We start from the raw sequence: 23674 nt of genomic DNA, 5'->3' as shown, positions 1-23674 counted from the left end.
GGTCATGGCAGGGGGAGCTGGCTCAGGTTTCAGTCCAGTTCAGTGCCAGTGTACTGGACTAAAAATACCAGCCTTCTGCTGCCAGTATTGTATGGACAAGAGTCGCGACTGGATGTATGCTGAGGTAGGAAGGGCTTTTGGTGTAGTTACTTTGCTGTACAGATTAGCCTAGCAGTGCTTTGGCGTATCAGAATGCCCAGAGGTGGGTCAGAATGCTGGTTTCGAAATGTAGGCATACGAGTGCTGCTGGTTGGATGTTTAAGGTCATATCAGTGGTATCGTTGGGATGTTTTGATTCTGATTTTCCTACTAAGGGTTGCTGTAAAGGGTTCTGTGAAGGCTTGTTGGAGGTGTTTATCTTGAGTATAAGAAGTCATCCTGCATAGACAAAGTTCAGGTTGAGTTGATTATGGATAGACGATCTATGATATGAACAGTCATGGGAGGGCATTCTGCCAAAGGGCAGGGGGCATTGCATTGCCCAGAATAGACCCTCAGTGGTAGGGTTTGACCACCATACAGGAGCTGTTGAAGGCATAAGTGATTCATCTGGCTTTAATGGCACATCACTGTCAGAGGTCTTTTAAAGGTTCTTTCATTTTTCCTTCTCTTTCTTTCTATATTCAGTAGGGCTGGGTACTGAGTTTTGGTGTACTTTACTGCTTTTGTCTGGTGTAACTCTGGATTGTTTATGGTAGCTAAGCAATGTTAAAAAAATTTAATAGTCCATATCAATACAGAATTCAGGAGATTTATGTAGGGTTTATAACAGCTGTGGCTCATTTGGTTTTTATTTAAAAAAATTATAAATGGGTGTTTTTTTTTCTTAGCTGTTTTTAAGATAACAATCAGCTTATCAGAAGCAAAGCAGGGCACCTTCTTGAATCAGTGCTTTAAGTGGATAGTTCACCCCAAAATTGTATTATTATGGCGATAAAAATCAAACTGTGTTTATATCGGGGTAGGAGAAAAAAATTGATTCCCCTAATGATCTCGCAGTGCTTTGACGTACAACGATCAGTCTGCGTGCGCAGCGCCGTTCTATTAGATGACATCGTAACAAAGCACTTTATTTCTGAGTATATTTCTGCTCATTTTTGTTGGACTTTTTACTGGCCTATTAGGCCTATATTCATTTGCAAGTTCAGGGATTTGGTACTTCAAAGTTTCATTGTTCAAAGTACTTTAAAATATACACTGTGTCCATGCTCCCGAAATAAAGGTTCAGAATGATGTATTGTTTTTCTTTATATGAGTCATATTCAGTCTCTTTAAGGGTATGATCAAGTATTTTCAATTGTCTAGTTTTCAGTAAACAAACAAAAATCTCAATAAATGTAAAAATTTAGAATCTTAATAGTTATAAAATTGCAATACTCTATCGCAATATATATTGAATTGGCACACAAGTATCGTAGTAGTATTGAATTGGCAGATAAGTGTCGTCCCAGCCCTAGTTTATATATATTCAAGCATTCAGTAAGGTTTTTGTAATATGGTGTTTATCAATCAACATCAATTGCAAGACTACAAGAGAGCCAATTCTGATTTCTTCTACTATACACTATTGCTTGGCAAAATATTGAGCAGCAGCTCTGGGCATGTGAACACGCTAATCTTATTGGTTGACCAGTTTTTTTGCAGTGCGATGAAGAGATTACACCACCTCTCCATATAATTTGCATTAACTGCATGAGAATGTTCAGACCAACATGAACAGACATTAACATCTGTTTATGTTCAGACCAACATGAACAGACATTAACATCTGTTTATGTAAATGTAAATATTCATCACTCATAATTTTTGCAGCAAAATTTTATCTTGCTGGTTTGTTCAAAAGGAAGAATGTTTAAATGATTACTTAAGATGCTACCTACATAGGCTGCACATTAGGCTTTGGAACTGGGCATATGTTTCAGGCTTAGTCTGAAAGAGAGCACATCTCTTACCGATTTGTTTCTACTTGGCCGATGAGGACCTGATGGCATCGTTAAGCGTAGATGATACAGTGTGACTTAATTTACACACAGTGCTAATGAGATGGCGTGCAGAATGCCCTGGTTTCTGTGGAAACTGCCTTACCGTGTTCTGTATGTAGTAAAGTGCATGTTGTGAGCTGTGGCCAAAGGTCATAGCTAGATGATGAGCTAGATGACATCCTATTTATCTCTTAACATTTCTTTGTAATTTCTGTGGTCTATTAGATGATATTGGTGCATGTTTATACTTCAGTCTAGTGCAAATTGTTGTCATGTTTTAGATAATAGTTGCTATTTGCACAAAATATCTTAAGAATTAATGTGGCTCATAACTTGCTGAATTAGGAGAAAATATAATAGGCGTCAATTAGGGCGGAGCAAAAAATTTTTTTTTAAATGACATTGATTCGACATCGATTCTTAAAAGCTGTGAATCTATCTTTTACGATATGTATTTCAGCGAACATTTAAAAGATCTAATTAATGTATATCTTTTCTTTAGTCTTCTTTACTAGATGTCACCCTCTTATTTACTTTGCGCAATGTTACAACAGAAAGCCAGTCACTCATTAGCCGTTTCCACTGTCGGACCAAAAGCGGGCGTGCTAGTGGGTTTCCACAGTCACTTCCGGTGCTTCATCGTGCCTTGTCTGTGCTTCCTCTGGGCCAATGGCCCGGGTTTTTTGGGCCAACGAAAACCTTGGGCCAAAGCGGGCCAACTGGGGCTAGAGGAGGGGTTATGAACAAAACCAGAGTTTCTTCGTGTCTGGAGAGCACTAGCGCCACGGATCATTTCCGAAAGCTAACAGCTGTAACACAACCTTTAAAGACTTTTTAAAATAAGTCGAGCTCAAAACTCACTTTCAGTCAGCAGCGAGTGTTAGAAATAACTTGATCTGATGTGTATTATAATCACCATTCAAGGCAGAAATATTTATAAGTGATGCAAAAGACTAAACACGCTAGGCATTAATGTCACCATGGTAAGCATGGTAAATGTGACTGCTTGAAGAAATCAGACTTTATCACAATTGTGTATTTATTTAGTGACATTTTATCTGTCATAAGTCTCGTCTCGAGAGTTTATCTCCGCGTATACAGGTGCTGGTCATATAATTAGAATATTATCAAAAAGTTGATTTATTTCACTAATTCCACTCAAAAAGTGAAACGTGTATATTATATTCATTCATTACACACAGACTGATATATTTCAAATGTTTATTTCTTTTAATTTTGATGATTATAACTGACAACTAAGAAAAATCCCAAATTCAGTATCTCAGAAAATTAGAATATTACTTAAGACCAATACAAAGAAAGGATTTTTAGAAATCTTGGCCAACTGAACAGTATGAGCATATACAGCACTCAATACTTAGTTGGGGCTCCTTTTGCCTGAATTACGGCAGCAATGCGGCATGGCATGGAGCCGATCAGTCTGTGGCACTGCTCAGGTGTTATGAGAGCCCAAGTTGCTCTGATACTGGCCTTCAGCTCTTCTGCATTGTTGGTTCTGGCATATCGCATCTTCCTCTTCACAATACCCCATAGATTTTCTATGGGGTTAAGGTCAGGCAAGTTTGCTGGTCAATTAAGAACAGGGATACCATGGTCCTTAAACCAGGTACTGGTAGCTTTGGCACTGTGTGCAGGTGCCAAGTCCTGTTGGAAAATGAAATCTGCATCTCCATAAAGTTGATCAGCAGCAGGAAACATGAAGTGCTCTAAAACTTACTGGTATACGGCTGCGTTGACCTTGGACCTCAGATAACAAAGTGGACATACACCAGCAGATGACATGGCACCCCAAACCATCACAGACTGTGGAAACTTTACACTGGACCTCAAGCAATGAGGATTGTGTGCCTCTCCTCTCTTCCTCCAGACTCTGGGACCCTGATTTCCAAAAGAAATGCTAAATTTACTTTCATCAGAGAACATAACCTTGGACCACTCAGCGGCAGTCCAGTCCTTTTTGTATTTAGATGCTTCTAACACTGTCTGTTGTTCAAGAGTGGCTTGACACAAGGAATGCAACAGCTGAAACCCATGTCTTGCATACGTCTGTGTGTAGTGGTTCTTGAAGCACTGACTCCAGCTGCAGTCCATTTTTTGTGAATCTCCCCCACATTTTCGAATGGGTTTTGTTTCACAATCCTCTCCAGGGTGCAGTGATCCCTATTGCTTGCACACTTTTTTTTCCCTACCACATCTTTTCCTTCTCTTCGCCTCTCTATTAATGTGCTTGGACACAGAGCTCTTTGATCAGCCAGCATCTTTTGCAATGTCCTTTTGTGTCTTGCCCTCCTTGTGCAAGGTGTCAATGGTCATCTTTTGGAGAACTGTCAAGTCAGCAGTCTTCCCCATGATTGTGTAGCTAGAAATAAATTGAGAGACATTTTAAAGGCCTTTGCAGGTGTTTTGAGTTAATTAGAGTGTGGCACCAAGTGTCTTCAATGTTGAACCTTTTCACAATATTCTAATTTTCTGAGATACTGAATTTGCGATTTTCCTTTTTAGTCAGTTATTCATCAAAATTAAAAGAAATAAACATTTAAAATATATCAGTCTGTGTGTAATGAATGAATAGAATAAACAAGTTTCACTTTTTGAATGGAATTAGTGAAATCAACTTTTTGATGATATTCTAATTATATGACCAGCACCTGTATGTCATAAAAATATAATAATGTTTTTTGTTTGGGACCTTTTAAAAAATATAGAAATGATAATTCTTTCTAAATGTGATGTATGTAGGGTACTGTGACTTCAAATAAACAGAAACAAACTCTACTGAATAAGCAGGCTATGCTTTATTTCTGTGCGACTAATTTTCAATCCTGATAAATTAATTCATTATGATCAATGCATCACTTTTTATAGTAAAACATAGAAGCTTTTGGATTTAAATATTTAACAAAGCATGTAAACAAATGGCTACTTTTATCGAGTTCATTTTGTGATCGCGCTAGTTCCAGTGCACTGGCTTTTTCAAAGCGGCTATTCAGTGCTTATCATGCCGGAGAGGCTGTTGACAAGAACCAAGAACAAAGCATTATTTGCAATGCTCAGGTAAAATTCTGTAGTAACACTACAAATCTGCAGATGCATTTGACATCACGTGTAAAGGCGCCATGAATGAATGAATGAATGGCGGATGGTGCAACACACTGTTTTGTTTACACAAGCACGGATGACGCTTGCAGTGATTTCAACCCTCACTATGATGATATGAATACATGAATTTCATGTCCGACTTCTCTGAGAGTCACTTCATTAGCATTTTATTGTTTAATTTGACAAAACTACTGTCATATCACATATACAGCAGCTGCAAGTTCCTCAATGCAACCCGTCAAAATTAAAGGTTTTTTTAAACGTGAAGAAACTGTCAAAAATAACTATTTAGCTGTCTTAAGAGATAATAAATATTAATTCTTTATTTTTAAAAGAATTATCACATTTGTTTTATTTTTAATTTTAACCATAAACCTCTATAGTGCAGCACGTTGTTTGCCTGAAAATAAAATGTATTTTCATTTGATTAGGATAAATTACATTGTTTTATGCCTTCATCTGATTACCAGATAAATTAAGAACAACATTTTATATGGCCCTATTATTGTAAAAAAAAAAAAAAAAAAAAAGGGACCCTATACAAAAAATAAATTAATAAAAGGTTTAAAATACAGGCCTGTGGCTTTTAATTATTTTTATAAAATCACCATTTGTAAACTGATGTTAAGGTTTTATTTTATTTTTTATTTTATTTTTTGCTCAGATGCGTGATCTTATTGAGTGAATATCTCTGACATCACTGGAAAGTTTGTAGTTCGGTTCAATATTTAAAAAGAAAGCGAGCAAAACAGTGCACAAGTTACTAAAGTTATTTGACAGTGAAGAGAGAGCGAGAGTGAGAGACTCAGAGAGCACGCACTTCTGTTGCATGATCGTGATTATTGTTCACTCCATTAGCGCATTCATTTGGATTAAAACTAAATGGTAAATATAAAACAAACAAAAATTATATGGACATTCACTATAAACAACCATTTATTTTAAACGTCAATCATACACGATTAAAGCAAAAGTGAAACTAGCAGACTGTGTGAAATGCGTTAGGCTAAGAAGTGTCTCTCTCATTCTGCACCAATGCAAATGTGTTTAGCTTGCTTTAAAATTATGGTTTTTATTCGTACACGAGGGCCCATGTACAGTGAGCGTGACACAAATTACATCACCAAAATAGTACACCGTACTCATATAATGTATAACGAGTGGTTTCCTGCATTATTTTAGGAAAATGTTTTGTGATTACAGTATTATTGAGCTTCTGCAATGGAGCAGCTCTGGTGCACCATTTAAAATGAACAGTGAAAGTAACAAAAGTTTATACAATACATTTTAACAGGTATAATTAAGTGTGGAAATAACTGAAGGAAATATCTGTTTGCTAAATGAAGCCAACTAACATGATTCTTCTTCTTCTTACTATTATTATTATTAATTACAGGTATTGGTATCGGTATCGACGAGTACCAAAAATAAAAGTATTGGTATTGGACTCGTTCTGAAAAAAGTGGTATCAGTGCATCCCTAACATAAACATTTTAGAAACATTTTGTTGATAATGACCTTTTTAAAAAGGTAACACCTTTGGTTTTGGAGGTTATCCCAACTCCAAATTTTCCTTTGATTTATATCCTTGTGTTCATTAACCAGTTGGACAAAAACTAGGATATCAGCTGTTATTGTGTCCTGTTTGTTTGTTTATGTTTGCATGTATTACTATCAGCCATTATTATTTTACTCTTGTCTATATTAGAGATCGACCGATACGGGTTTTTCTATAGCCGATGCCGATGTGTGCTGCCGATTTTTAGGGCCGATATCTTGAAATTTGCCCTTCATTTGCATGCTAAAATGTCACACTAATAATAAGTGGATGCACAACATTTCTAAACTTATCATCATTTATTGAGCACTGACTTGAATCATCTCTTGAATCTTAATGTTGTGCACTGCACGGTATTCAAATAAAAAATGTATCCAAAGTTAACCAAACAAATCAATAAACTGACCAAGTATTAAATATATAAAACAGGTAATATATATGAAGTCAATCATTTACATAAAAGTTTTAGAGCATTTATCAAGCAGGATTTTTCTAGTTTGTTGGAACATAAATGTAATCTTAAATATACATTTAAATAAAAAATACAATTTTATAAATAAAAATCAATTAAACTGAAAAATATAAAAAAATAAAATCTATAAAAAATAAATAGTAGTGCTGCAAACACACTAGCAATCAGCAACATTTGTGTTTGGTATAAATGACACAGAACATCTAAAGTGCATTCTGATTTCAAACTTACATCGCTGTCTTTTCATTATTAAAATAAAGTACAGTCAACCAAACATATAAAAGGTTACACTGGTCAGTTTAAATAGACCGTAGTATGCCGGTCCACTTTGCTGTTATGCCAAGGATGTTTTTGCTCATGTGAAGAGGATGATCTTTTCCGTCTAGTTTACATAAAAAAAAAAATGATAGTTTAACGTTCAGATACATTGCAAATATGGAAACATTTGGATAGGTGCAGAACGAGACGTGAGCAATAACCTCCAAAATACATCTAGTCAAACCCGCGCTCGCTCGTCCTCGTATGCAAGCACTCATGTCACGATCTGATGCACTGTAAATGCAGGATTTTTTAAAAACAATAGGCCTAGCGCAACACAAATTCAAAATCGAACATTTTGCAGAACAGGATCAAACAAAAAAGTACCGTCATAATACTTGCATAAAATGTTTGATGTGAAAAAAGCGGTTCAGCACAGCCACAAGCGCCACAGTCACGTTTGGCATAATTTTATTTTTAATACTATAGTGTGATTTGAAAACATTGCAATTGCGTTTTAAAATACAGTAACGAGCACCACGAAACCATTTAAAGAGGCGCATTCAGCGGTCTCCTTGATGGGAAACAGTCAACAAAGTAAAATGATCTCCAACGTATGGTGTGCTCTCTTCATTTTATCAAATTATCATAATTGCATCTATTCATTTTACAGTCCTGCTACTAGCATTTTATTCGGACTAAAACCCCTTTAATTCGGGTGAGAAAGCTTTTTTTTTTTTTCAAGCTGCTTATGCACATTATAATAATACCGCTGCAGATGTATTTAGCGTCATTAAGGTTATTAATTGATCGTTCATTTAAACGACGATCGATCATGGAAATTATCGAATATTAACATCCCTAAATGCAAATCAGTTGGATGGAAACCTGGCTATTGTCTGCATCAAACCATGCTTCTGAACAAATGTGATTCACGGTTCTGGGCAGCTCCAGGACAGCTGTCTCTCCGAGCACGGTGCTGTCTGAGCGGGGCGGAGTAACGTAGCCCTCAATCACACTGCAGTGTTTGTGAGTGCTGCCAACTTCTCCACCACATTTACAGAGTGAAATTATCTGACTACCTTTATCTCCCAGGACTGTTGTTGAATCTTCCAAAAGTTTTGGCTTGGGGTCCTTCACATGCGGCAGCAGCACTTTCCACTGCACCAATAACACGGGGCTGCCCGCCAACGTGCTTAAATTGGCGCTACTAAACACGGATATGGGCCGATGGCGATATATTAAAAAATGTCAAATATCGGCCCGATATATCGGTCGAACTCTAGTCTATAAACAAAGGCTGTTTATAATAGAAGTCGACTGATTCATCGGTTTTGTTGATTAATCGGCACCAATAGTTGATTGGCGGAACCATCGGTTATCGGCAAAAATCCATGCTGATAGTTTTCCGGGTTGCGTCTATAGCTGCCTTTATAAACTATGAGAGCGACCTCTAGAGGTGGAACTGACTAACAGCACTTTTTTTTTACACAACACTGTGTACAGAGTGGGAAACTTCAAAAGCACATTTAAATGCAGCCGACATTATATTACATAAAATTACATTATATTTGTCTCGAATCATTGTTAATGTACATTATGACTTCACCCTTGGCCTTTAAATAAACTTTTTCAGACCGGCCCTTGGTTTGAATGTGACCTGTCTGGTATGTGATGCCTATAAGTTGACATGACCACAACGCAGTGCTGTGCTTCTCTTCCGGAGTGTGACCGGAATTTTTTATTTTGATTAGATAGTTCATTAAAAGGCACCTATTATGCCATTTTTTCAAGATGTAATATTGGTTTTGGGTGTTCCCAGAATGTGTCTGTGAAGTTTCAGCTCAAAATACCCCACATATGATTTATTATAACATCTGGAAAATGCCATATATGGGGCGTGTCTAAAAAAGAGCCTTTTTGGTGTGTATCCGTGTAAATGCAAATGAGCTGCATTTTCCCACCCCATCTCCAGAAGAGGGCATCGCATATACATTTCTCTGCATTGCATGCATACAGCAATAAACAGCCAGTAGCAGTGCACAAGACTAACTATTTTCACTAGGAGCACTGTAGCCTCTGATTGAAAATTTTTAGGAGCACAAGTAGGAAACTGTAAGTAGGAAAAAATGCGATTGCAATATAATTGATCGCATATTTTAACTGCATTACTGACAAATGTTTTGATAATAAATAGTCTAGTCTAAAGTAAAAAAACTTCTGCTGTGTCATTGTTGTCTGCTGAGGAATAGCATACTGTTCTATTGATTAAAATTGATTAAAACACACTGTTGTCCTATGATCTCTCTGTGACTGGCTTCTAAATTAGGCATGCTAACCTTAAACTGTCTCACTCTTTTCCCTCCGTTTAATGCTTTGTTTCTCTTTCTAGGTTTGAGGAAGTCCACTAAGAAGCGTAGTGAGTCTCCTCCAGCAGAGCTCCCCAGCTGTCGGAGGAGCACACGTCAGAAGACCACGGGCTCTTGTGCCAGCACCAGGTACTGAACCGCCAGCCTCTTCAAACCCCAGAGCAGCCCACTGATCTAGAACATGCACAAGCTAAACTTTACATTTTTTTAGAGAAAAATTGCACATTTTGGAGAAGTATGAGTCTTTATAGTGTGCATGTATTGAGCTCCTGTTTTTACACATGCTGTCAAATGAAGTATGCTTTGAAAGGCAATATGTGGTTTAAAAATGTGCAAGTAATGCCTTTTTTTTCCCATTGTTTTTGATCACATCTTTTGTTCACATATTAAACTGAGATGATGCGCTTAAAAGTTTGTGGAAAAAAATAGTTTCAAACTCTCCTTGTCTCTGCTGCACAGCAGCGCTGAACACACCTGCTAAACGCAGCTACAGTTGTGCAGCACGAGAGAGATTGAAATGGAGACGTTCAAGTAAAAGTGCGCAAAAGCAGCATCTTTTTCGTGCGCGACTTGAACAAACTACAACAGGTAAAGCTGTCGTTTGTATGAATATTGGCAATATGGCTAACAATTCTGTACATTTCAAGTTGGAAGAGACATGTAGTTCCCACTTTAAGTGAACCTTAAGCCGCGTTTCCACCGCAGGAACTTTACCCAGGAACTAGGGACTTTGGGCCGGTACTCGGTGTGTTTCCACCGCAGGAACCAGGAACTAAATGAAGTTCCGGGTAAAAAAAATGCCCATCAGAAAGTCCCTGCTGGCGAGGTGGCACTTTTTCAAAGTTCCAGAACTTTCGGGGGCTGGACTTGGGCGCTAAACATGCTGATTGGTTGAGTACAAAAGTTCCTGGTACAAATGTTCCGGGTAATTTCGATGGAAATGCGGCATTAGTTCCCAGGTAATCTACAAGATGGATTGAAATGCTAATAAATTCAAGAAAAAAATAAAAAAGAAACACATGACATTATAATTGAAAGTTTAAAATGTAAATAAAAATGTAAAAATTGTTGCACCAAAAAAGAAAATCTGGCAACCAAGGTTTTTTTTTCTTTCTTTTTTATAGGAGCCAATGGCTCCTTGCTAGATGATTTTTTTTTAAGCCCTGCTACACATTTAAGCTAAACACTTAAATCTTAAATGTAATGTATACTACAGTCTCCGGGCTCACGGTGTCTGTAGACATCCTCTTTTACTTCAATAGGCTGTAGTTAGGGTAAAAGCCATATAAATATTTTTGAGGATAAAAATGTCTTTATAACGGCATGCACTTTATGAGCATTATAAATATGATTTTTCACAACTGTCAAAACTCTTATGGAGTTTCTGTCAACTAAATGTGTTTGTTGAAAGATATGTATTATCTATTGATGATGTAATCCATACTATTCTTGCTCATGTATTTGTTGTGGTCGCATTTACTGTTGTTTGGTGAATTTTCACAGACAAAATCCAGGCACCTGAGGGTGAAAAATTTAACCACACAAATTTGGCAATGGGTTCAAGTTAGTGCTGGGCGGTTTGACCAAAAATGTATATACCGTTTTTTTTTTTTTTATCATACCGGTTTTCCGGTTTATGATGTTTTTTTTTTTCATGCATAATCAGGTGTACAATGCATTTTCTGCTGGTTGATATTCCAAGAAGTGCTCGTGGCTAAGGTGCTGGAGCAAATTGCTCGTGTTGCCGCCTTTGGCGACAATTTTAGCCCGACAGCACTTGCATAAAATGGATATTATATATGCATAATCTGCCTGCGGTGCATATGCAGTTGTGCTTTCACCCAGGATGTGTTTGCAGTCCGCTACTGATCCGCGTCTGTTTAGTCCACAAACACAACATTTTGTTCATTGTTTTGATTTCATATCATGCAAAAAAAAAAAAAAAAAAAAAAAAATATATATATATATATATAATTTTTTTTTTTTTTTTTTCAGCATCGTAAGTCTATCACAGAACAGTAACAATCTTTCATATAGACATTAGTTTAAACTCAATAAATATAAACAACACAGTATTCATGCATTTTACTTCTAGGTTTGTATTATAAGCTGCTCAAGCCAGCGGCAAAACATTTAAACACAATAATTAGCCTACTTTTCTTGTTAAAATATTTAAAATTAAAACACCACAGACAGATACAGTCTCGTGCATTTTGCATTTAAATCTTTATCACAAGCAATCCCACGGGTCTTAATGAACTTTGTTTTCCTGCTTCCATAAAAGTGAACATATATATTGTTTTCCTTGTTTATCTAAAAGTGCTCTTTTTCTTGTTTTAAACCTAGCCAAAAACCCATGTGACTGCGTTTCCATGTCAATCCATGTTCTTTTTTCCCGCAAACAATGCGCTTTCACTTTAATTCAGCGCCTGCAGCACAGCAAAAATAGACTCAGTACGTTAACAATCGCTGCACTGCTGAAGAGCACCGCTCCTTGAACGCACTGACGGACCGCAACCTCGTGCAGCTGGAATCCGTTAATACGACTGGACTGTGTGAAACAGGCATTATAACGTAACACCAGAGCACTGCTGTGTACCCTCACCACGCCTCACAGTCGCTGCTTAGAAGTGCGACATTGTAAAGGGTCTGTCTGAAACAGTGTCTCGCGGCCACGGCGAAGCATAATGTTCGTTCCGAACGCTGAGTAATTAAATATAAATAACCGGTATGGCGGTATATTCAAAATTAACATTGTAACGAAAATATACACCGGTTTTCGGTATGAACCAGTTTACCGCCCAGCACTAGTTCAAGTTGGTAACGTGGAATCTATTTTCGTTCGCTTACTTACTTTACTGGAACTTCCAGTTCATCCTCATAAGAAATCGGGTGCAGTGTTTTGGTAGAACTTTTTTGCCATCTTTTTTCTGAATGCTTGGAAACCTTGATTATAACTGGCTAAGTGACATTTAAAGGCATTGTGAAAAACCTGAACTCCACACATCACTTCATCACCTCAATAAATTCAGTTATTGTTGTTTTATTTTATTAAAAAATTGAATCGTGTTAGTCTTTTTATAAAATAACTCTGTCTCTTTGCTAACAACACCCCATTCCTAACAATGCCCAAAACACACCAAGAACGATAAATGTTAATAATATTGGCACCTGCACTGATGATAAAGTTCTGTTTTTTTTTTTGTGTGTGTGCTACGGTTATATCGTCTTTTGCTTTAAATGCTCACACTCTTTAAAGTTGGATTGATTCTGTGGTCTTTGGCTATGGACATTTTCTTAAAGTAAATAGTGTATTTTGAAAGTTTGGCATCATTTTCGTCTAGTATGTGTGGATTTTAATGAGAATATTGGTCTTTCTCTATCCCCTTTGTTTCTTTTCTTTCTAGTCGGCGAGGCTCAGGCCTGGGCAAGCGTGGAGCAGCCGAATCTCGCCGACAGGAGAAAATGGCCGACTCCGACAACAACCAGGATGGGGCCAATTCATCGGCCGCGCGCACAGAGGAGACACCACAAGGGGCGTCAGGTAAAAGAGCAGCAGTATCATGAGATTTGACTATACATTGTATGTGATACTCTGACCGTGTGAGTTAAGAGCACAATGACTATGTCTTAATGTCGGCACAAAATGTTGTATTGTATGTTGTGGCCTCCTTTGCTCATTTTCTCTTTCTGCTGTGAAGCGTCTAGCTCAGTGGCTGGTGCGGTTGGCATGACCACCTCTGGAGAGAGTGAATCAGATGACTCTGAAATGGGAAGACTGCAAGGTATGTGAGCAGTAGCACTTTACTTTACAATCCTGTTACTAGGGCTGGGCAAAGAATTTTTTTTTTTTATTTAAAAAAATCGTTTTTTAAAATGACGTCGATTCGATATAAATTCTCAAAAGCCGCAAATCGATCGTTTCCGGTATTTATTTCAGCAAACACTTAAAAGAAAATCTGATTAATGTGAATCTTTTCATTAGTCTTCTCCACTAGAGGTCACCCTCTTATTTACTTTGCGCAATGTTACAACAGACAGCCTGTCACTCATTCAGTGCAATGCTCAGGTGAAATTCTATAGTAATACTGCAAATCTGCGGATGCATTTGACATCACACGTAAAGGCGTCATAATTTCCACAATGAATGAATGAAAACTGTTTTGTTTACACGAGCGCGGACCACGCTCGCAGTGTTTTCCGCCTCTGTCGTCTCATTATGATGAAATGAATACACAAATGCTCTGAGAGTCACTTCATTATCATTTTATTGTTTAATTTGACAAAACTACGGTCATATCACGTACATAGCAGCTGCAAGTTCCTCATGGCAACCCGTCAAAATAAGTTTAGTTTAACGTTAAGAAACTGCCAAATATTACTATTCTTAAGACAAAAATGTACAACAAAACTACTAATAGTTTACTAATACCAGAAAAATCAAGAACATTTTATACGGCCATATTATTGTTTCAAAAAGGACCCTATACAAAAAAAATTAATAAAAGGTTTAAAATACAGGCCTGTGGCTCTTAATTTTTTATTTTATAAATTTAACAAATCAAATTGAATCGAGAGCTTGTGAATTGAAATCAAATCGAATCTGAATCGATACCCAGCCCTACCTGCTACTCATGTACATACTATGAGTTGAACATGGCATATTTAATATAGTAATTAAAATTACTAATTATTGTCAAAATGCAAAAAAAGTTTTTTATCATTGACATCAAAGTGAATGAAAATGAAATGGAAACATCTAGTTTTCTCTCTCTCTACAGCTCTTCTGGAGGCCAGGGGCCTTCCTCCTCACCTGTTTGGCCCATTTGGGCCCCGTATGTCTCAGCTGTTTCATAGGACTATCGGGAGTGGAGCTAGTGAGTGACCTTGACTTATGTTTGTCATTTTTGTGGGATGATTGAGTATTTCTTCAGCAGCTCAACATTCTGTCTCTCTTCACTTGCAGACTCAAAGGCACAACAGCTGCTGCAGGGGCTTCAGGCTACAGGAGACGAATCCCAGCAGCTCCAGGCCGCTATAGAGATGTGCCAGCTGCTAGTGATGGGTAATGAGGAGACGCTGGGAGGATTCCCTGTCAAGAGCGTTGTACCTGCACTGGTGAGTACTCTCCCTGCATAAGGAGATTCACCTGGACCTCGTATGGTTTACACAGAACCGTATTTTCCGGACTATAAGTCACACTTTTTTTCATAGTTTGGCTGTTCCTGCGACTTATAGTCAGGTGCGACTTATTTATCAAAATTAATTTGACATGAACCGAGAGAAATGAACCAAGAGAAATGAACCAATAGAAAACTTAAATAGTAATAATTGAATTTGTGCAGGTCTTAAAGCTTAAAACCCCTTAAATTAAAAAAAAACTTTAGATACCCTGGGTTGTTCTTTTTAAATTTCATAATTCAAGAGAAAAACAACATCCTTTCTCTGTTGAGTCAAGCATCCTCTCTTGCCTTTCTCTTCTTGCCCTCACATCCTACCCTCTTCTTGTCTTTCTTTTGCAGATCGCACTATTACAGATGGAGCATAATTTTGATATTGTGAGTATTAAGTACTTCTGTGAGTGGGTGCATGTGTCCATGCAGACTCAGAACATTGTACGATCTGCAGTGAATCTTATCATCTGGCAATGATTTCAACCATCTATTCACAGTCATTAAATTTTGACACAATGAGAGAAATAACTGTTTACCTCATGTGTCCTTTTCTCAGATGAATCATGCGTCTCGCGCCCTCACCTACATGATGGAGGCTCTGCCGCGCTCCTCGGCTGTGGTGGTAGATGCCATCCCTGTCTTCCTGGAAAAGGTAAATTGCACCTCATCATTCCTTTGAAACCTGGCTGCCAATTATGTGGATGACATAATCAAAGGTGCTATATCAAGGAAAGCAGGCTTTTCTTTTGAAATAATAGTATAAATATAGACATTGTGTTTTGCCCCGCTCACTTTTTACCAACTAAGTTACAAAAGCAAGTTATCATCAAAAACAAGTTACAACATCACAACCAGTGTCACATATAACCACTTACATTCACATATTTAGTGTCTGCAATCTTGATGGGAGTCTGACATTTCATATATGAGGACGTTAAGCCAGTCATTTAAAAAAAATGTGTCTTTGTGTATGTTGTCTCAGATCCATGTTTCCCTTGTGTCCACAGCTTCAGGTAATCCAGTTTATCGATGTGGCAGAGCAAGCTTTGACTGCCCTGGAGATGTTGTCACGGAGGCACAGCAAAGCCATCTTACAGGCTGTGAGTACTGATGCTTTCTGAGTGTCGTGCTGCTTGATTACTAGATCAGCCAATATGACAAGACACCAGTCAAACTGAATGAATAATAAAATAAAAAGTTTGAAGCATTAACATATAGAGAGTAGATGTGTGGACACAGGTGTGCTTTGAATGTGAATCGGTTCTGTTGGCCCCATTTTATTTATTAAATAAAATGACATTCCACTAAGGCTGTGCTGTTTTATTGAAAATGTCTATAGGGAGGTCTGGCTGACTGTTTGCTGTACTTGGAGTTCTTCAGCATCAACGCTCAGAGGAACGCATTAGCCATCGCTGCTAACTGCTGCCAGAGCATCACGCCGGACGAGTTTCACTTCGTCGCTGACTCTCTGCCCCTGCTCACTCAGAGACTCACACACCAGGTGATGAGCTGAAACACAGCAGACCTCTCATTCACATTCACAAGAGCAGATGGACGGCTGTCGTGTCTAGATATGTAACACAAACATAAACACCCCACAAGGACGTAAGCAAATATGTCTGCCGTAGTGTGAATCACACCTGTTTGACTTTCAGATGCCAGACAGTCAAATCTGTCTACCTCAGATATACCAGCATTTTTATTATGACTTTTGTTTTACAGGATAAAAAATCTGTTGAAAGCACTTGTCTCTGTTTTGCCAGGCTGGTGGACAACTTTCAGCACGAGGAGGTGAGAAATGCACACAAACACGGCGAATCTTATTAACCTCAAAACTGTATCTGATCAATTTGAGCAAATTTCCTTGTTTAAATGGTTCATTTCAAGAAGAAAATAAAAAAATCACTTAATGAGTTATCACTTACTATTTTCAGGTGTGCATAATAAAAATTTGTATGGATAAGTTTGCTGGATTTATTTATTTATTTTAAAATTTTACTTGAAACCTTTGTATTGTTACACCGTCTGACATGTAGGTATTAAATCAACAGCGTGTACACATCTGTTTTTGATTGTCCGCAAAATGCTTTTTTTTTTCATCATCTGGTGGAACCGCACAGCTCCAGGGCTTTCGATAAAACTACAGATTGTAAACATCCAATTTTTTTTTTTTTTGTATTACAAAAATTAATTGTGGGTGTTGACATTTTGGCAAAAGTTAACACCAGTTTTTTTTTTTTTTAGTCTTTAGTCATCTTGCCTGCTGTGAATTAGCCTTATATGCTTTTCATTTAAAGTGCATTTTTGCTTATTATTTATTAGGTAGCCGCAATTTAATTTGTGAGTTCAGCTGATACAATTTTAATAGTTCATACAAAGCCGTGTTTTAAATTTGGTGAGAATAGGACACAAGCACTAGAAAAATTCATTAAATGAATTCAGCAATTTTATTTAAAAATTGCAAATTTCTTGTGAATCACTTCAAACTGAATGGTCAAAACAACTTGTTTGTGCATTGGGCCGGCACTACTCTCTTAACATTTTTGTGCATTTAGTGTAACCTCATTAACTGCTGCCCTGTGTGTCACAGAACCTGTTACAGCAGGTGGCGTCACGGGACCTGCTGACCAACATCCAGCAGCTGCTGGTGCTCACTCCACCCGTGCTCAGCTCCGGCATGTTCATCATGGTAGTGCGCATGTTCTCTCTCATGTGCTCCAACTGCCCATGCCTGGCTGTGCAGCTCATGAAACAGAGTAAGTCACTCGCAGGCATGACTGAAGAGTCCTGTTTTTATTAGAAAATAATGCCAACACTAAATGTAGTTCTTAAGAACATTTTGTTTTGCACGTATTCAAGATGAAGATCGATATGTGGCCTGTTTTATGAACTTCAAGTAAATGTACAGTACAGACCAAAAGTTTGGACACACCTTCTCATTCAAAGAGCTTTCTTTATTTTCATGACTATGAAAATTGTAGATTCACACTGAAGGCATCAAAACTATGAATTAACACATATGGAATTATATATGGAATTATATACATAACAAAAAAATGTGAAAAAACTGAAAATATGTCATATTCTAGGTTCTTCAAAGTAGCCACCTTTTGCTTTGATTACTGCTTTGCACACTCTTGGCATTCTCTTGATGAGCTTCAAGAGGTAGTCACCTGAAATGGTCTTCCAACAGTCTTGAAGGAGTTCCCCGAGAGATGCTTAGCACTTGTTGGCCCTTTTGCCTTCTGTCTGCGGTCCAGCTCACCCCTAAACCATCTCGATTGGGTTCAGGTCCGGTGACTGTGGAGGCCAGGTCATCTGGCACAGCACCCCATCACTCTCCTTCTTGGTCAAATAGCCCTTGATGCCTTCAGTGTGACTACAATTTTCATAGTCATGAAAATAAAGAAAACTCTTTGAATGAGAAGGTTTGTCCAAACTTTTGGTCTGAACTGTATATTGAGTGACTGTGCGTATTTTGTGTTTGTAGATATAGCAGAGACCCTGCGTTTCCTGCTCTGTGGCGCATCCAGTGGAAGCTGTCAAGAGCAGATTGACCTCGTTCCCAGAAGCCCCCAGGAGCTTTATGAACTCACCTCACTCATCTGGTATATAAAACCTCCTCTCTCTGTGTGGATCTGTCTGTGATGTCTGATTAAATCCTTTGAGTAAACGGAGAAATTATAATGAAGCATAAAGGATTATTTCACTCCAAAATGAAATTTGTCGTCTTTGCTTGTAAATGAATGTTTGATCACTGTGTTTTATCTCTCTGCTGTAGTGAGCTGATGCCATGTCTGCCTAGAGAGGGCATCTTTGCGGTTGACACCATGCTGAAGAAAGGCAGTGCTCAGACCACAGAGGGCGCCATCTGGCAGTGGAGAGATGACCGAGGCCTGTGGCACCCCTATAACCGCATCGACAGCCGCATCATTGAAGTATGTTGATGTAGTTAGTGTGGCACTCAGAAGACCAGTTAATAATGCAGAATCACCATTTGATCTTAATTGCTCGCTTTTTCTTAGACTGCACACCAGAACGGGGAAGACGAGATAAGTCTGTCGACACTCGGCCGTGTCTACACCATTGACTTCAACTCTATGCAGCAGATAAATGAAGATACTGGCACTGCCCGAGCCATTCAGAGAAAACCCAACCCTCTGGCCAACCCCAGCACAGGTGCATATGCCACAAATATACTATATTTAATATTCCATGAAAAATTTCTAAAAGTAATGCAGAAAGACAAGAAATTGTCTTTTGAAGCAAGAGATTGGATTATCAGAAGCAAGATAAGCTATTAACATTTGTCACATTAACTTGACATAAACATAATAACATTTTAATTAACAAGATCTACTTCACAGCATGTCTTCTTTGGAGTGCATGTTTGTTATAGAAGTTTGGATCGCCCATAACTCTGAATATGATCTGCACAATTAAAAAGTCATCTCTTTTTATATAAAATGTCAAAGGCAAAAATTATGTACCTATCCTTGACTTTGTAACTAGTAAATCTTAACATTGGAACTGATGTTATCCTTATATTGTCAGTGAACATGTAGTACTCCAAGGCCAATGTTTGTGTAAGACTTGGAAGTGTAGATGAGTAAAACCATTCATCATAATCATATAATTCTGGCATAATGGAAGAAAAAAAAATTCACAAAGCAACTCTCTGTGCCTCTGCTGTCAAATACTTATATCCAGTGGAAAAACAAACACACTTACAATGGAATCAATAAACAGGGAATCGAATTTTACTTCCATAAATGGGACACATTACCAAATTATACAGGATATTTTGCAAGAATTTTTTTAATTGTTTCTGTCTTCACAGGAGGGCACTTGGAGGTACGGCGAGAGGACGCACGCGCTCAGCTGATGAAAGAGGACCCTGAGCTGGCCAAGTGCTTCATAAAGACTCTGTTTGGTGTTCTGTATGAGGTGTACAGCTCCTCAGCTGGACCTGCCGTCAGACACAAGTGCCTTAGAGCCATCCTCCGGATCATCTTCTTTGCAGATGCAGAGCTGCTAAAAGACGTACTGCGCAACCATGCTGTGTCTAGGTCAGTCTGTGAATGCAGAGCTCTGTGTGAAGGCAGGAAGATGTTAATTATCGTCACACCACTGTCCTGGTGTTCGTTTGTGCACCTATTACCATATCATGATTTAATTGCCTTCCATTTCAGTTGTACATTAAAGTGAAGATACATGGCTTATGCAAACCATGTAAGAGTGTTTGTTTGTTTTGATTAATGGTGATCTTTTGTCTGTAGCCACATAGCTTCCATGCTGTCCAGTCAGGACCTGAAGATTGTAGTGGGCTCTCTACAGATGGCTGAGATCCTCATGCAGAAGCTTCCAGATGTGTTCAGTGTTTATTTCAGGCGGGAAGGTACTGGATCTGGTTTTAATATAAGCTTCAAACAAAACCTTTGCAGAAGTTAGGTCAAAGAATTAATTCTCACTAGCTTTGGCAAGATTACGGGGAAAACTAAAAGTTGTCTTCAACATTACATCATCCCCTGCATAAATATATATTAGATAACAGTAATGCATTACACCCAACACTGCCGTTTTCTCACTCTTGTTCTGTTTAGGTGTTATGCACCAGGTAAAGAACCTCTCTGAATCCGAGGTGTTCCTCACCAGCCCTCCGAAAGCGTGCACCAGTGGCACAGCTAGTATTTGCACCACCACCATCACAACAGCAACCACTACAGCTGCTTCTAACATCACACCAGACTTAGGCTCGCCCAGTTTCCAGCACAGCATGGATGACTCGCTGGATCTCAGTCCGCAGGGGTATAGAGCCACTCTCACGTGCACCGTTACTTATCTAGAGTTTGCAGGCTTGGTAACTAATGTCTTGCCATTTAAAGTTTAAAAGCAGAACCCTCTGTTCTCTAGTAGGTTGAGTGATGTTCTGAAAAGAAAACGCCTTCCTAAAAGAGGACCAAGGCGTCCTAAGTACTCCCCACCCAGAGACGATGACAAAGTGGATAATCAGGGTACGTAGTCCTTGTGTTGAGAATTGCATTGCCAAAAATACCTGATGTCTCATTTAATACAAAAACATTCATACAATTTCAATGCTTTGTGTGTTCAGCTGCTTTTTTGGTGTCATGTTTTATTTATCTGCACATCTCCTCCACAGCTAAGAGTCCTACAACCACACAGTCCCCCAAGTCCTCTTTCCTGGCCAGTTTAAATCCCAAAACCTGGGGTAAGCTGGGGACTCAGACTAACAGCTCCAACTCAGAGCCCTCACGCACTGCAGGGGTCAGTGGTCTGGCAAGAGTGCCACCCAAGGACTCGGTTTCAAACAACAGGTAAAGCTACGTGTTTGTCACTGTCATTCTTCAGACTCTTGGTTAAAGTTTTGGGGTTACGAAATACAAGTTCTTTTGATATCCATAGTGAATTTTTTGGACGTTTCAGGGATAAGATAAAGGCTTGGATAAAAGAACAAGCCAGCAAGTTTGTGGAGCGTTACTTTAATTCTGAGAGCGTGGATGGAAGCAACCCTGCACTGAATGTCCTGCAAAGACTCTGTACTGCCACAGAACAGCTGAGCTTGCAGGTAACCCCAGACACAAAAGTTATGTGCCCTATGAAATCGGTTTAATTTTTTCCTAAATTCAGGTTTTTTTTTCGACTCCTTTTTAAAAGTTATATTTAATTTTTATTAATCAAAAAGCATGTCTATTTAATTAAAATCTAAAAACGTCTAAAGTTTAACATCAATTTCTTAAAAGTTTATAAAAGATTACATGTTTAGGGCCCTATGAAATTTTTTTTTTCTCACTGTATTTTTATTGTTACCAAATTCTGTATTTTATAGTAAAATACAAGTATTTGACTTGTGTGCTTGAAAATCTGGAATCTGAGGGTGCAAAAAAATAAAAATAATGAGAAAATTGCCTTTAAAGTTAAACCAAATGAAGTTCTTAGCAATGTAAATTACTAGGGGTGTCCCCTCCTATGAATTTTCAAATCTTGCCGATAGTCTACTGATAGTTGAATCATATGTTTTGGGGCGGGGTGTCGGCAAAATACATAACCAAACATTCAAGTCAAGTCAAACATTTGACAGTCGTAATTACTGATGTTAACACATCAGGAAAATGTGTAGAGGCCAAAGTATACTTCGGCCGTCCGCATCCGTGCACAGTCTGCATTGTCATTTTCGTCATTAGGAGGCTGCGAGCATGCAATTTTTGAGACCACATGGATGGTCCACGTACAATAGCGATTTAACCGTTCATTTATCTCATATATAATATGCTTTGTTATTTATACATTACGTTAATATTACGACTTATAGGCTATCTGCACAAAATCCCCTGAATGCAGAAGTGAACATTTCTGCACGAATTCCTTTTGTGGACGTGTTCTTCATGCAACTATGTGCAGAAACACGGCAACTAAACTCTAAAAATCACTGCTTTTTACTGAAAAATAGTAATAGGCACATTGTCTTTAAATCACACACGCTTCACTAATGTGTGTAGTATATGAAACCGCTCGTCTGCACCATTCATTAACATAGACACGCAGAACATGCAGGATTCATATTTAAATAAACTTTTACTGCTTAATAATTACAGATACTAGTCCATATCGTGACTTGATTTAAGTGTTTTAAATAAAGCATTTTCTGAGATGCACATTAAACACATAAAACATTAATTTAATTTATCTTATTAAACCTTTAAAAAAAAAAAGTTTTTTTTTTTTTTTAGTAGTAGGCTATGTACATTCTGCTGAACAATAGTTATACATCTCTGGCAAATACTTGTCTTTAAACTAAACAGGACTTTATTTTGACGGGTTGACGTACCTTTACAGTTCTGTGTATGTGATGTGACACTAGTTTTACTCAAATCAAACGGTCAAATGCTCATGAAGTGACTGTCAGAGAAGTTCTGGAGATGTTGTTCATGTGTTCACGTCCTTATTTAGTGAGACAGCAGATGCTGAAATCACCGGATCGTCACGCACGCTTTAGTGTGTGTTAATAAACGGAGACGCGCTTCTGCTCCATTCATTAACAGAGACACGCAGAACATGCAGGATTCATATTTAAATGGACTGTTCCGGCTTAATATTTACAGATATTAGTCCATATCGTGATTTGATGTACGTGCAATGACCTATTTTTTTATTAATTCATTCATAATTTGGCAAATTTCCGTGCTATTCCGCGTTAAACTGTAAAATCCGTTTTTATAGAAAAAATAGAGCCCTAGTTGTGGTATGCCAGCTCTATCTTGCAATGGACACACGCCACAACGTTCTCTTGACGTTTGCCCGCGCCCTCAAATCAAAACACTGCTGACTCCTTGCAGTATGCAATTTCGGACGCAGCGATTGTCTCCTTCCGCTTTGTGGGTGACGTAAACGCGTTGTCATAGGGCTGGACGATATGGCCAAATTTTATATCACAATATATTTCTTAATTTCGGTCGATACGATATAATTTCGATATCGATATGAACAATATAAAAGCCTCAGAAAAACTGCCAATAACGCCCACAATAACGTCTGTACCTACAATCTTCTGAGGTTAATTCATTTTAAATTAATTATAAAATTATAAATAAATAATAAATTAAAATTAATTTGCCAAGTCTATGAAACCTCCTCCTATAAAACTACATAATATTTTAGAAATAAAAACGGTACAAATAAATGAACGTTCACCTTTTATTTGCATTTAACCTTTATACAAACAA

At 38.0% G+C, this 23674-nt stretch overlaps 1 protein-coding gene across 9 annotated transcripts in view; it reads left to right on the top strand.

Annotated features, from left to right (window-relative positions):
* LOC132101287 (E3 ubiquitin-protein ligase TRIP12) overlaps positions 1–23674 on the top strand; it is a 102255-nt gene that overhangs the window by 62941 nt on the left and 15640 nt on the right. For 8 of the 9 annotated variants that reach the window (XM_059506122.1, XM_059506117.1, XM_059506126.1 and 5 more), the window contains 20 exons: positions 9783–9888; positions 13167–13303; positions 13461–13544; positions 14541–14636; positions 14726–14877; positions 15282–15317; positions 15490–15585; positions 15941–16033; positions 16273–16434; positions 16656–16724; positions 17524–17689; positions 18424–18541; positions 18715–18871; positions 18959–19112; positions 19774–20002; positions 20213–20331; positions 20537–20741; positions 20847–20947; positions 21094–21268; positions 21378–21519. In XM_059506122.1, the coding sequence (XP_059362105.1) occupies positions 9783–9888; positions 13167–13303; positions 13461–13544; positions 14541–14636; positions 14726–14877; positions 15282–15317; positions 15490–15585; positions 15941–16033; positions 16273–16434; positions 16656–16724; positions 17524–17689; positions 18424–18541; positions 18715–18871; positions 18959–19112; positions 19774–20002; positions 20213–20331; positions 20537–20741; positions 20847–20947; positions 21094–21268; positions 21378–21519 (2597 nt within the window). The remainder of the gene's footprint in view (positions 1–9782; positions 9889–13166; positions 13304–13460; positions 13545–14540; positions 14637–14725; positions 14878–15281; positions 15318–15489; positions 15586–15940; positions 16034–16272; positions 16435–16655; positions 16725–17523; positions 17690–18423; positions 18542–18714; positions 18872–18958; positions 19113–19773; positions 20003–20212; positions 20332–20536; positions 20742–20846; positions 20948–21093; positions 21269–21377; positions 21520–23674) is intronic. The other variant, XM_059506124.1, reaches the window with a different exon arrangement.

Source organism: Carassius carassius, chromosome 23 (assembly GCF_963082965.1).
Source record: "Carassius carassius chromosome 23, fCarCar2.1, whole genome shotgun sequence".
Classification (NCBI taxonomy): Eukaryota; Metazoa; Chordata; class Actinopteri; order Cypriniformes; family Cyprinidae; genus Carassius; species Carassius carassius.
This window is presented reverse-complemented; position numbering and strand designations above follow the sequence as displayed.